At 37.4% G+C, this 14,758-nt stretch overlaps 1 protein-coding gene across 4 annotated transcripts in view; it reads right to left on the reverse strand.

Annotated features, from left to right (window-relative positions):
- Chpf (Chondroitin polymerizing factor) overlaps positions 1 to 13,024 on the reverse strand; it is a 129,813-nt gene extending 116,789 nt beyond the window's left edge. The window contains exons 1-3 of one of the 4 annotated variants that reach the window (XM_073973857.1): positions 12,720 to 12,941; positions 12,225 to 12,649; positions 10,029 to 11,772 (exon numbers count right to left, since the gene is read on the reverse strand). In XM_073973857.1, the coding sequence (XP_073829958.1) occupies positions 10,029 to 10,274 (246 nt within the window). In that variant the 5' untranslated portion in view covers positions 10,275 to 11,772; positions 12,225 to 12,649; positions 12,720 to 12,941. Of the gene's footprint in view, positions 1 to 10,028; positions 11,773 to 11,999 lie in introns of all 4 variants that reach the window. The other 3 variants (XM_073973858.1, XM_073973855.1, XM_073973856.1) reach the window with 3 other exon arrangements.
- Between the last annotated feature and the right edge of the window lie 1,734 nt (positions 13,025 to 14,758).

Here is a 14,758-nt window from a genome sequence, read left to right on the forward strand (position 1 = left end):
TTGTTGTTTATAGAAGGCCTTAAGGTCTTCTGTAGTCTATGTAAGATCTAAAAGGGTTCTTTGTTGTCCACTCGAGGCCCAAAGGGTCCTCTGCTGCATAAAGTCCAACTGAAGAGGTTTTCTGTTGATTATAGTAGACCTCAAGGGTCTTTTATTGTCTATGGAAAACCTCAAAGGGTCCATATCAGATCTCAAGGGGCCATCTATCTGCCTATAGAACACTACAAAATGTTTTTGTCTATAGAAGACTTCCAGAAGTACTCTGTCGGTAGAATACTTCAGGAAGTCCTCTGTCTCAAGAAGTATTTTGTTGCACATAGAAGAACTTTAAGTCCTCTGTTGCCTATAGAACACCCAGAAACACACTTCTGATATTTTTGGACAGTTTGACAGTTTTTAGATTATACAACGTACTCAGGACAGTTTGTCATACGACTTTGTGGGGTGTTGTTTACAGTGACTTGAAAAAATCGTTTTCCAAAAAAAATGGAATTTACTTGTGAACAAAAAAATCGCTCAAAAAAGACTCTTGTGGGTTGGTGCAAAGAAATAGTGAATAAAAACGATCGCCGTGTTTCAAACGACGTTTGTAAGATCGTCAAAGATGACGAATCTTGGATCTATGCTTAGGAGCCCAAAACAAAACAGGAATCGACCGTTTAGATCTTCGAAACCGTAAGTTGTTCATGTATGAAGCACTTCGAAGCAAAGGGTCGCCTGTTTCTTCGGCCAAACTGACCATGTGGCGAATATATCCTTTGATGCCTAAAGGAATCTTCAGGGGGGCCTTTGTTGTCTACAGAAGACCACGATGAGTCCTTCTTTGTTGTTTAAGGGGGACTACTTTATTATGGGAAACCTATAGAGGTCTTCTGTAGTCTATGGAAGACCTAAAAGGGTTCTTTGTTGTGCACAGGAGGCCCAAAGATCTCAAGGGACCAAACTCAAAAGCAGCTGCATCTAACAGCGTTGTGATGGTTACAACATACCGAGGAAAGATCGCACATGAAGTGTATAAAACTGTTCAATAGAGACCTATATACATATATGGTAACATGGGGCGCCTTCGCCACTGGGGCGGCTACGCCAGCGCCGATTTTCTCGCAAAATACAAGTGCTAGAAAAAATCCGTTAAAGGCAAAATTGTGAGTTTAATGAAGGTCTATCATCTCCCAAAAGTTGGCAGTTGTGTCATAGCTATGATAGCGGACGCACACGGCTTTGTGTTTTCAGGGTGGTGGGAAAAATAATTATGGTAGATATTTTTTGTGATATCTTCCTTACCTCTTGTGATATCAAAAACACATTTTATACCGTTAGAAGACAACTACTGAAGAATATAAATCCCAATAATTCGCATGAAAAAAGCCATTGAAATGTCAATATAGCAATATTATGAAATATGTAAGGGGTGGGGCGCCTACGCCATGATAGGGGCGTGGTGGGTTAATGTTAGAAATTTGTCATACCACACTATAATGTGAAATTAAAATCAAATATTATCCTAAACGTATCTTGTTTTAGTCATATTATGATTTTTGCACCTAAATTCAAGGTACCTACTTCAATTAACCGCCAGAGGCGGTTACTTGTTGTGAATTTTAAAATCAGTTTTGATTATTCAATAGAAAACATGTTCCTTTTTTGCATAATGTTGATATTTAAGGAAGAAGTATGGTAAATTACATTTTAAAGTCCGTTGGAGAATGTTCAATATCGATGGCGAAGCTCCCCCATGGGTGGGGAGGCTTCGCCACTTTTTAGACATTTTGTAAATTCTCAAAAATAATATTTTAAAAACAAAATTATAACCATTTATATATCAAAACTTATAGTCAATATATGCTAATATTTGTACCAAAAATAATATTTGAAAAAACTTTAACGATGTCGCTATGAAAACATTTTGAAAAAAAACGTGGCGAAGGCGCCCCATGTTACCATATATCCCTTGAGTCTGACAATAATGACCCGTACATGGAGTGTATAGGGGTAGCAGTCAGGTGTGGAACTGCCGATTTAGAGTTGTTGAACATATACATCCCGCTGATAAATAGCTGTACTCAAAGTTATAGGCCCAACATTAGTCCGCTTTTCGAAGGTCATAACCGTCTGGTCTTAAGGGACTTTAATATTCGCCATGAGTTGTGGTATTTGTCCTCGGAAGCGACCAGAGGGGTATAGTGTGGGCTGAGCAGATTGATAGCTCTACGTTTAACCAATGAGGACGCCGCTACCAGAATTCGGGGAGAGTGTCACAGTTCGCAGACATAAGCATCGTGTCGCACGGTCTGACAAATGACGTCACTTGGCAACTTAGTTTAAGTTCACACCCTCGGGTACCTCCCCCACAAAAGTTCAAAATTTTTCGCAAAAATTATGCGTACGATAACTCTTGAAGGGATTTATTGAATTGATCCATACTTTGCACATGGTAAGATTTCTACCAGGCATAGATCAAGTTCCAAAATTTGGCGGTCGTAATGTTTTGCCCAAAATTAAAACAAGTTTTAAGAAGGACTATATCGGTCTACTCTTTCGGGTACCTCCCACACAAGAGTTCAAAAAATAGTGCGCATGATAACTCTCGAAAGCAGTAACCGATTTTATTCATACTTTGAACATCGTAATATTTCTACGAGACATAGATGTGTGTGAAAATAAATTGGAATTTAAATTGGAAAATTTAATTTTAGCAAAGGCGCACACCAATAACAGGGTGATTATGAGATGACATTTTAAATTGAAATTGGACAAATTTAATCACAAATTCCAATATAAGGTGAAATATTAAATTAAAATTGGACAAATTTAATTACAAATTTTAATACGCAAATTTGCTGATGTGCATACTGCTGGAACCACTGTTCAAAAACGGTGATGGGTGCGCCGGCGGAATAATTTTTTTTGTAATCAACATCGAAAATGCCTACAGGCCATGAATGTCGGATTTTTCTATATCTGTTCAGAGGCTGGTAAACAATTATTTGATATATCCCCAAGAGAAAATTTGATGAAGTTTATATATTGTTTGGCCCACTATTCAAAAACGGTGCCTCGTGCGTCGATGAAATAATTTTTGTCGGAATCAGCATCGAAAATACCCCTAGGCCATGTATTTTGGGAAGATCAATGCTTATTAAAATCTTGGAAAAAAAATTTATTTGTATGTACACCCAATGAACCTCTCGAAGTGCATTTCCTGTTGGGCCCACTGTTCTGAAACGGTGGCTCGTGCGTCCGCGGGATAATTTTTATTGGAATCAGCATCGAAAATACCTCTAGGCCATGTATTTTGGGAAGATCAAAGCTTATTAAAATCTTGGAAAAAAAAATTATTTGTATATACACCCAACTTGCAGAAATGCATATTTTGTTAGGCTCACTATTTCGAAACGGTGGCTCGTGCGTCCGCGGGATAATTTTTATTGGAATCAGCATCAAAAATACCTCTAGGCCATGTATTTTGGGAAGATCAAAGCTTATTAAAATCTTGGAAAAAAAATTATTTGTATATACACCCAACTTGCAGACATGCATATTTTGTTAGGCCCACTGTTCTGAAACGGTGGCTCGTGCGTCCACGGGATAATTTTTATTGGAGTCAGCATCAAAAATACCTCTAGGCCATGTATTTTGGGAAGATCAAAGCTTATTAAAATCTTGGAAAAAAAATTATTTGTATATACACCCAACTTGCAGACATGCATATTTTGTTAGGCCCACTATTCCGAAACGGTGGCTCGTGCGTCCACGATATAATTTTTATTGGAATCAGCATCGAAAATACCTCTAGGCCATATATTTTGGAAAGATTAAAGCTTATTAAAATCTTATTAACCGTTTCAGAACAGTGGGCCCAACAGGAAATGCACTTCGGGAGGTTCATTGGTTGTACATACAAATAAATTTTTTTCCAAGATTTTGATAAGCTTTAATCTTTCCAAAATATATGGCCTAGAGGTATTTTTGATGCTGATTCCAATAAAAATTATCCCGTGGACGCACGAGCCACCGTTTCGGAATAGTGGGCCTAACAAAATATGCATGTCTGCAAGTTGGGTGTATATACAAATAATTTTTTTTCCAAGATTTTAATAAGCTTTGATCTTCCCAAAGTACATGGCCTAGAGGTATTTTCGATGCTGATTCCAATAAAAATTATCCCGTGGACGCACGAGCCACCGTTTCAGAACAGTAGGCCTAACAAAATATGCATGTCTGCAAGTTGGGTGTATATACAAATTATTTTTTTTTCCAAGATTTTAATAAGCTTTGATCTTCCCAAAATACATGGCCTAGAGGTATTTTTGATGCTGATTCCAATAAAAATTATCCCGTGGACGCACGAGTCACCGTTTCAGAACAGTGGGCCTAACAAAATATGCATGTCTGCAAGTTGGGTGTATATACAAATTATTTTTTTTCCAAGATTTTAATAAGCTTTGATCTTCCCAAAATACATGGCCTAGAGGTATTTTCGATGCTGATTCCAATAAAAATTATCCCGCGGGCGCACGAGCCACCGTTTCAGAACAGTGGGCCCAACAGGAAATGCACTTCGAGAGGTTCATTGGGTGTACATACATATAAATTTTTTCCAAGATTTTAATAAGCTTTGATCTTCCCAAAATATATGGCCTAGAGGTTTTTCGATGCTGATTCCAATAAAAATTATCCCGTGGACGCACGAGCCACCGTTTCGGAATAGTGGGCCTAACAAAATATGCATTTCTGCAAGTTGGGTGTATATACAAATAATTTTTTTTTCCAAGATTTTAATAAGCTTTGATCTTCCCAAAATACATGGCCTAGAGGTATTTTCGATGCTGATTCCAATAAAAATTATCCCGCGGACGCACGAGCCACCGTTTCAGAACAGTGGGCCCAACAGGAAATGCACTTCGAGAGGTTCATTGGGTGTACATACAAATAAATTTTTTTCCAAGATTTTAATAAGCATTGATCTTCCCAAAATACATGGCCTAGGGGTATTTTCGATGCTGATTCCGACAAAAATTATTTCATCGACGCACGAGGCACCGTTTTTGAATAGTGGGCAAAACAATATATAAACTTCATCAAATTTTCTCTTGGGGATATATCAAATAATTGTTTACCAGCCTCTGAACAGATATAGAAAAATCCGACATTCATGGCCTGTAGGCATTTTCGATGTTGATTACAAAAAAAATTATTCCGCCGGCGCACCCATCACCGTTTTTGAACAGTGGTTCCAGCAGTATGCACATCAGCAAATTTGCGTATTAAAATTTGTAATTAAATTTGTCCAATTTTAATTTAATATTTCACCTTATATTGGAATTTGTGATTAAATTTGTCCAATTTCAATTTAAAATGTCACCTTATATTGGAATTTGTGATTAAATTTGTCCAATTTAAATTTAAAATGTCATCTCATAATCACCCTGTTATTGGTGTGCGCCTTTGCTAAAATTAAATTTTCCAATTTAAATTCCAATTTATTTTCACACACATCGAGACATAGATCCGCTTAGAATATTGACTATATATGTCAACTCCTTCGGAAAAGTGCAGTTTAGGACCTTCTCTCAAATAGTTTTGATTTTGCATGCAACATGTTGCGCTCAAAGCCTCTTTTACAATGGTACAAGTTTTTTGAGTGGCAAGTACATACTTCTTGAGAAAATGACCCGAAAGCTGTAAAAAAACGATAAGGCCAGCATGTGTAGTGGCTGGTGAGCACGACAACTGGTGCACACTTTGCATATCGTAATATTTCTTCGAATAATAAATGAAATTCGAAGGTGGTGCTCATAGGTCCACACCTTCCAGTACCTCCCCCACAAATGGTCGAAAAAATCGCTAAAGTGGTACGCGGGATATCTCAAAAACGAACAACCTATTTGGTCCAAACTTCGGATATGGAAATATTTTGACCAAACTTTGCTTATGTTCAAAAATTTTCCCTATCGGTCCACTCCTTGGGGAACCACTTATACAAATGTTCAAAATGTTTGTGCGGTTTTACCGAAGGTACTCCTAGTGGTCCTTTTTACAACGATGTTATGTTTTTTGTAGGCAAGTACATGTTTCATGATATAATGGTCCAGAACCTCCAAATTATATGGAGACCAACTGAAATGACAGGTGGGCGCGATATCTATCGAGAGGGATGACTCCCAAATTAAAACTCACTTCCAAAATGGACTATGTCGGTTCATTATTTTAGGTACCTCCCCCGCAAAACTTTTGTTTGCGCCATCTATTCCTTGGCCTGCCAATTCTGCGTGCACCGCCAAGCGGCCCGTATTTATATGCCTTTTTATTGGGTTCATCATCGCTCATTCTTATGATATGACCTAGCCAACGCAATCGTTGCATCTCGATATGTTTAACTATATTGATGTCGTTGTATAGCAGATACAGTTCGTGGTTCATGCGACATCGATATTCACCGTCAACGCAGATTGGTCCGTAGATCCTTCGAAGAATTTTTCTCTCAAACACACCGAGCACTGCCATGTCTGCTTGCGCAAGTACCCAGGCTTCGGAACCATACATCAGCATGGGTAGTATCAGTGTTTTATAATGCGTTATTTTTTTTTTTTTGACGAGATGTGGCTTTGTTTTTAAACTGCTTACTTAAGCCAAAGTAGCATCTGTTGGCCAATACAATTTTTCTTTTTATTTCACAACGGACGTCGTTTGTTGTGTTTACGGCGGTGCCGAGGTAGACGAAGTCCCTTACTAACTAAAAATTATAGGAACCAACGTCAACAGTTGGTCCGAGCTCAATGAACGCATTGCACGTCGACACCATCAACTTGGCCTTCCTGCCGTTTACCGCCAGACCCACTACTTCTTTTACTGATCGTCCCATGATGTCTATATCATCAGCATAAGCAAGTAACATGTTGCTATTGGTGTAGATTGTGCCACTTCTTTTGACGTTTGCCTCTCGTATAACCTTTTCCAGAAGGACGTTGAAGAGATCACACGAAAGACTGTCTCCTTGCCTGAAACCTCTTTTGGTACAAAACTCTTCGGAGAGGTTTTTTCCTATTTGAACTGAGGATCTCGTGTCCGTTAATGTCATTTTACAAAGCCAAAGCCATGTCATTTTACAAGACTTGATGATCGGAAATTTTTTGCAAGTGAAAAAGAAAAGCCAAGGACTCGAACCCACACAGTCACCAAACTACGTGACCTGGTTTCACTGTTAGTTGAGCAGCTCTTCAGACGTATCGACTGTGGAATGGCTTCTCTGTCCTAGAACTTTTCGTTTTTCAAATGCAAATGTGTTTGGAATACCTTTGAACGTAGTGGGCTGTCGAAGGCAGCTTTATAATCGACAGAAAGGTGGTAGATGTCGATCTGCATCTCTTGGGTCTTCTTCAGGATTTGCGCAGGGTAAATATCTGGTCAATGGTGGACTTGCCAGGTCTAAAGCCGCATTGGTATGGTCCAATTATCTCGTTGATCATAGGCTTTAGTCGTTCGCACAATATCCCTGACACGATCTTGTAGGCAATAGGGAGTAGACTTATGCCCCTATAGTTAGTGTCACCTCCGGTTTTGAACAGCTCGGCTGGTAAGCCATCGCCTCCTGCTGCCATATTATTCTTCAGCCGATTTATTGCTGTCTTTACCATATATTGGCTGGGCGGTATACATTCAATACCATCTTCTGGGATTGGGACTGTGGTATCTTCTTCGTCTTCGCTGCTATTGGATACCAACAGTTTTGAAAAATGTTCTTTCCATATCCTGAGTACACTATATGTATCAGTTACCAAATTACCTTGCTGGTCTCTACAGGAGGATGTGCCAGTTCCAAAGCCATCAGTTTGATGTTTCACTCTTTGGTAGAATTTTCAATCTGTCTCCTATACATTTCGATTTGTTCACACTCCCGCTTTTCCATCTCTCTCTTTTTCCTGCTACGCGTTGTTACGGATTGTAAAGTAGCCCTATATGCCGCTTTTTTCTCTTCGGTAGCAGCACGACACTCCCGATCATGCCATGGATTTCTTGGTGGAGGTCTCTGGTATCCAAGTATGGATTTTGCGACTGTTTGCATGGAGTGGGCAATGTTTTGTCATTGCGCTGAAATGTTATCGGGATGAGGAGTGCCTTGATTATGCAATTGGGCTTGTTGAGTGGAATATGCTGTGGCTATATGTTGTGATTGCAGCTTACCGATGTCTAAGATTCGTGTTGTGTCTGTTCGTACTTTGTTTGCTACGGTTAACCGGGTGCGTACCTTTGCTGCAACAAGGTAGTGGTCCGAGCCTATGTTTGCTCCGATGTTTCATTGTGGAGACTGAATTTTCCGACTGTTTGGCCGAAGATATTTTACTTTCCAATCTTGGCATTGAAATCGCCTAGAATCAGGGTTTAAAAGCCAGCATCTAAAAACATTAGCATTAGCTGTACACTTCAACTGCTACACAATATTGACACACACGGCTAAATAAGCAACCGAACGCATATTTATTTTTGTACATTTTTGCTTATTTCGTTTTTTTACTCCTAATCTTTTTTGCGTTAGGCATAATCGACAACCACGCTACATATTTAGCAGTCGGCTGACCATTCGTAAGAACGAATTAGCATCCGAGGGTGGTTTTTTGATTAGAGTTACCAACGCAATAATAAAAAGGTGTCATTTAATGTCAAAATGCCTCCATCATATGGTAGAACCTAAAGAATACTAATTATTATAGTTTAAAAATAAAAAATATATATTGAACAGCTTCACCAAAAATTCACATGTCCTTTGAACGAAAAAGTGCAATTAATTATATCGTGATTTTTAATGCATTACACTGGTAACCCTGATCTCAAAACAATTGTTTGCTGAAAACATGGCTAAGCCGTTGAAACTTTGTTGCTTATTCTCTTTTCTGATATGTGTTGATCATGTGTGCTGCAAAATATGAGTATGCGTGCCCGATGCTATTTTATTAAAGCGACAATATCAAATAGCATCAGCATCGCTAGCAATATATTTGTGAAATTTGTTGCTACATGTTGCCGTTTTTCATTGTTGCTAAACATATTTCGAAGAAATTTTAGCAGGCAAAGCTGCAAATATTCGGTGCTTTTGCTAATATGGCGTTAGCATTTTAAACCTTGGCTAGAATAATTTTAATGTCATGGGCAGGACAACGGTCATATGTTTCTTCTAAGCGCTCATAAAATATACCTTTGGTCTGTTTGTTCTTGTCTTCAGTGGGAGCATGAGCGCAAATAAAGCTGATGTTGAAGAATTTTGCTTTTATTCGAATTGTAGCAAGCCTTTCATTCACTGGTGAAGCTGGAGACCAGGTGTTTTAACCTCCCACCAACTACAAATCCGCAACCAAACTTATGCTTTATGTCATGGCAGCTATAATACAGGGCGTCGCCTTTAGGTGTTGCTGTGACGCCTTTCTCATTCCATCGCATTTCATGTAAGGCAGTAAACTGCACATTCTCCAGGTGCGAACATTCCAGGTGCAGATTCGCAGCTGCGGGGGACGTCAACTTTAGAGGGATTTGTTTTTCTTTTTTTCATAGTGGGAGGCTTTTTTCTAGGGAAGGGCTACTAACCCGGCGCCCAAACCCAAGTTTTTAACGTTCTTATGGGAAAACGCGCGGCAAATTTTAACTATATACCTTTAACGAATGTTAAAGGCAGCTACCCGAGGTTTGTCGGTTCATATTCACAAACATTTGAAACACCCCCTAATACATACGTTTTTTGGGAAAAAATGGTTTCAATTCACACAGGCTGAGGGTATATCTATGTATGTCGGCATAGCCGACTGATACTTTTTTTTACTTGTGTTTTCGTTTATTTACACCGCACAGCCTCTTTCAGGCAAAGTACAAAGATTTCTTGTGAACATTTGGTGTCCCACCTAAACTTTATTAGGTACAACTCCACGTTTAATCTAAAATTCTTTTGACCATTAATTTCCAACTTGATTTACCAATAACTTGTCAAAAAAAGATCACACCCCCTTCCCCCCATTAAAAAAACGATGGCATGTACTTACCGTTTTCTTGGCCGCTAATGGTTTATTGATTAAATTCAAATGTGGTTCAAATTCTTGGCCAAATTTTTCAATAAGACTATTTTCGGCAGCTTCCTGAGGGCACTCCTCTTGCTGGACCAATTCCCATATGTCTTGTGGAACATAAAATGATAGGACAAGACCCAGAAAGAGGCCAATAACAAAGTAATGATTGCGGCTCAGTGAGGTGCGACGCATTTTTGAATTTGATAGTAAAGGGATATGCATTGTGGTGGGTGTTGGGGTAATATTGTTGAGTGGCAACAGCAGGAACGGTTAAGGGCATAGGCAGGCGGCACTCTACATAAATGGGAGATGGGGTTTACGATGTTTCAAAACACATTAATTTATGCAATATTTTGTTGGGAGAAATTTATTTAATTTTCCCCCTCAATTTAGCTCCTCAAAATATGCAAGAGACATGCAACACAAAACCCGCAAAAAATTCGATCTCGTACGATTTTAGATCCTTTTGGTTATGTGGAGACTCGTTTATTATGTTAATGGAGAACTTTTGAAAAATGTAAGTCTTTACAGTTATTGGATTTGCTGTTATATTTAATTCCTTTTGAAGGGTGGTCTCGTCTTTGCGACTTATTACTTCGTTTCTTTGTTTGAGCTGAGCATTCGAAAATCCTCTTCTTTAAATTTCCACTTTCGTTAAACGATATTTTGAGGCGACCTGGGTTATTGTTTCATGTTGAGGTTTTACAAACCTTTATCACATTCTCTGGAAGTCTCTGTTATTCGTATCCCTCTCAGTTGTTTATCATTTTCCGGTTTTTATAGAATTTTTATGGGGCCATTGGGATACCTTTGTACGAGTTTTTTTCAATTAATATTTACTTCCTTCATTCCCTTCCTTTCTATGGGGACATTCGTTATTTTCGCTATCGTTAAACGAAGTTCATTTGACGACCTTTGTTATTGTTCTATCGACCCTTACTCATGGATCCCTTTGTGTTTTTAGTAAGAGTAATGTTTACTCTCACTTACTTTCTCTGGGGAATTTCGTTTTTCATAAACGAAGTTGTTTGCGTGATGACCTTTGTTATTGTTGTTCTTGTGTTATGTGGGGATTATGGGGATCCCTTTGTATGTATTTTTATTGTTAATATTTAGTCTCACTCCCTTCCTGTCTTTCTTTGGAGGTCTCGTTTTTTCTTTCTTATTCTCTCTCTCGGCAAGAGAAGTTCTTTTGGTGACCTTTGTTTTTGTTATTCTTGTAGTATGTCGTTGTTTGTTGCCTGCTGCTACTGGACTGGCTGTGTTGTGTAGATATTTATTATTCTTGTTGCAACCGAATGTTGCCTCCTTTGTCATTTGTTGTTGGTTTTTTCTTCTTGTTGGTTTCTTTTCTGTTGTGTTTACATATGACTACGGCCGGCCGCCGTGGTTGGCGCAAATGTTGACACTGATCTTGGCACTAGTTTTCTTCGGATAACGACGACGATGATGGTGATGATTATCGTTATTATTTTTGTTGTTGTTGCACTGTTACAATTATTCTTATTGTTGTTATACAATTAATTGCCTTTTGTACTTCACAAAACACTGGCTTGCTGGTTGATTGTTTGGTTGTCTCTGAGTTTTTGCAGCAAGTTCTGCTGCTGCTTTGGCTGGCGTCAACGTCGACAGCAAACAAGTAAATGGGCAGTTGTTTTAAGGCACACAAATTTTTGAAAAAGGCACTTTAAATGATGCAGCAGAGCTTTGTTGGATGGCACTAACAAATAATAATATTAATTAGAATGAAAATATTCCGAGGAGGTATGAGTATCTACGAAGAACTGCAAGATTGCTGCCCCTTACGAAAAAAATGAATGAATGTCAGATGTGTAGGTTTGTTATTTGACAGATGGCAGGGGGGCAAGAGATGAGACTTTAGATGATAATGATGATGATTATATGCCAAACGCCTTATTTTCACCACCGATTTCTCGTTAAACAAACTTTTTATTACAACAACAACATCAGGTGATATTTATTCTTGGCCTCAAGACAAAAAAGTGATAGAACTTTTTTTATTATTTTTATTGGTATCTTTCTTTGTTGGTATCGCGCAAAAGAACAAACAAAAAGTACACAAAATGAAAGGCAACAAAAAAGAGACCAATGAACACACTAAAAAGGTGTATCGAAGCGTTGATGGGTTTTTTCTGTTATTTTTATGCGTACTCTACAAAATTTTTCACTGCTCTGTTTATTTATTTTTTTGCCGATTGCAAGGTTGGCTGATGGTAGTTATGTGGTAGGTAGGTAGAGGTAAGTTAAACGCCTGCTGATAATTTCCTTTTTTCACGTTGTTCTGTGCCGGTTGTTGTTATTATTAATTCTTGCACAATTTGTATTTCGCTGTATTTGTATCATGCTGTTTTAATTTTTATTACTGTTCGCGTTAACCGGCAACGTACTAATAATGCTGATCAATCAAGAGGATATTCAATTCTTCTTCTTCTTGTGTTAGAAAGGAACCGGTTGTTGTTTGACAAAAAGAACAACAACTTTGCTCTGTTATAGAAGTTGTTACGAACTTCTTCTTCATTTAGAACTTCAATTAACACAAAAAACCAAACACTCACACGCACGCCGCATCACATACACTTAACAACATAAACAACAACAGCATTATTATTATGAGAGGGGTTTTAATTAAATTTAATTAGCAAATACCCTTTTTTTCTTTTTCCCTCCTTCGGTTTCTTCATTCAAACAAAACGAATGCCGGTCTTAACCGAAAAATTTAACAGAACCGAAAACTACAACAAAATGCCGAACAAAACGAAAAATCAAAAAAAAAACGAACGCACTTTACGTTTGCCGTTTACCGTAATATTACCGCAAAGCAACCGTACAACCGAAAAAATCGAATTCCACTACCACCTTTTAAACAATACGCGATAAACAAACGACTAGGGATACGCAAGTCGACTTTCGTCGATTTGGTTTGGCAAAGTCGAAATATCGATGTCGACTTTAGGTTATGAAGAAAATAGATAAACGACTTTTCATGGTGGACAGTAGGTGTGTTCGTTTACTCAATAGGTTTGTACGATAACACAAAAAATTGTACAAATTTGAACAAATTGTTATGTCATGTTCACACGAACGTTTCAATTACGTTGTTCGCCAGTCGAACGACGTACACGAATTAACCCGTTTCCACGACACCATTCGTTTTTGTTTCCATGTAAATTTGAACCGAAAACACATAAAATATACATTAAATGAACAGGAAAATCAAATCAAATACCTTCAAATGTATCTTCTATATTTAACTACACACTTTTCACTAATTTTTCCATAAATTCTGAAGAATTTTGGATTTTCAATATATTTTTATATGTTTCTATTTTCAAAATTAAAGAGAGAGAGAGACATGTCAAAACCATGTTTGTGTATACAGACTTTCAGTTATTTGTTTCTCATTTTTTTACGCGGTTTTGAAATAATGGACAAGAAATGTTTGTGAAATTAAGAAGGAAACACAACCTTCTTCCTTTTGCATCTATATAAAATGTTTAGTTCATTAATTTTCATTCACTTTTTTTCCAAAAATGTTTGTGTTTTCAATAAATCTTTCATTTTTGAATTTAGACATGTCACAATTAATTTTTTCGATAAATTCTCTCAGTTGTTAGGGATGAGACTTTTTTATTCGTCGTTCAGAGAGTATTTCTACTCGAACAACGTAGAAAAATCGTCGTGCGTTCATAGAATTTTGTGTGGGGAAATATGTAAGTAATTGATTCGTAGTTATGGGTCGAACAATGACTAGAGAACGAACGACGTACCGTGGAAACGACACATTACTGAATGTTGTCCGATAACAGAATTGTTCAGTAAAAGAGAGCGAGTTGAGAGTGATATTTTGACAGTTCTGTGACTGATTTTTAAATTTGGCCAGCTGACTTTTAATCGGCTGTTTAATGTAAGACTAAAATTTTTGACCAAAACAATTTTACAATTTTAAATATTTTAGATTTTTTAAAATTCAATGAATTGTACATATATGGGTGAATATTGCGAAAAGACCAGTTTCTGTATCCCGAAAAAAAAATTAAATTTTTAGAAACATAATAAGTAAAACAAGATGTCCTTTAACGAGGTCCGAAAAACAAAATAAAACATTTTATATATTTATATCCAAAAAAATTGGTCGCAAGGTGCAAAACGTCATTACCGTGCGTGTCCCCAACCGTTTTGTGTTTAAAAAACACTGATATTCATTAATTTATTAAAATATATAAATGAAGTACGCCGAGTTATTCTAGAAGAATGAACCAAGCCAATTTTGATTTCATAAATATAATTTTATTTTTTAATTTATGTTTTTGAGACATTTTAGTCGTGTCCCAATTTTTTCGTCATTCCCGTGCGTCAATGTGTTTATTAAGAAAAACTTCTTTAAACCGGTTTTTTGTCTATAAGTAATCTGTCAAAGTAACGACAATTCCCGTTAGTTTTAAAGATAATAGACAGAAGTGAAAAATTTAGTCGGTTGTGTTAGAGCTGTTGAAGTGTTCAGTGTTTTTTTGTGCACAAATTTCGTCATTCCCGTGGTGAGTATATTTTATATATTTTATGTTATAATTTCCAAATTAATGGTAGGTATGTGTATGTTAATCTTTATACCCTATACCACAATGTGGAAAAGGGTATTATAAGTTTGTTTTGGTAAAAATTCATGTAACACCGCGAAATATTCGTCG

Source organism: Musca autumnalis, unplaced genomic scaffold, assembly GCF_047663935.1.
Source record: "Musca autumnalis isolate F117 unplaced genomic scaffold, ASM4766393v1 scaffold_3, whole genome shotgun sequence".
NCBI lineage: Eukaryota > Metazoa > Arthropoda > Insecta > Diptera > Muscidae > Musca > Musca autumnalis.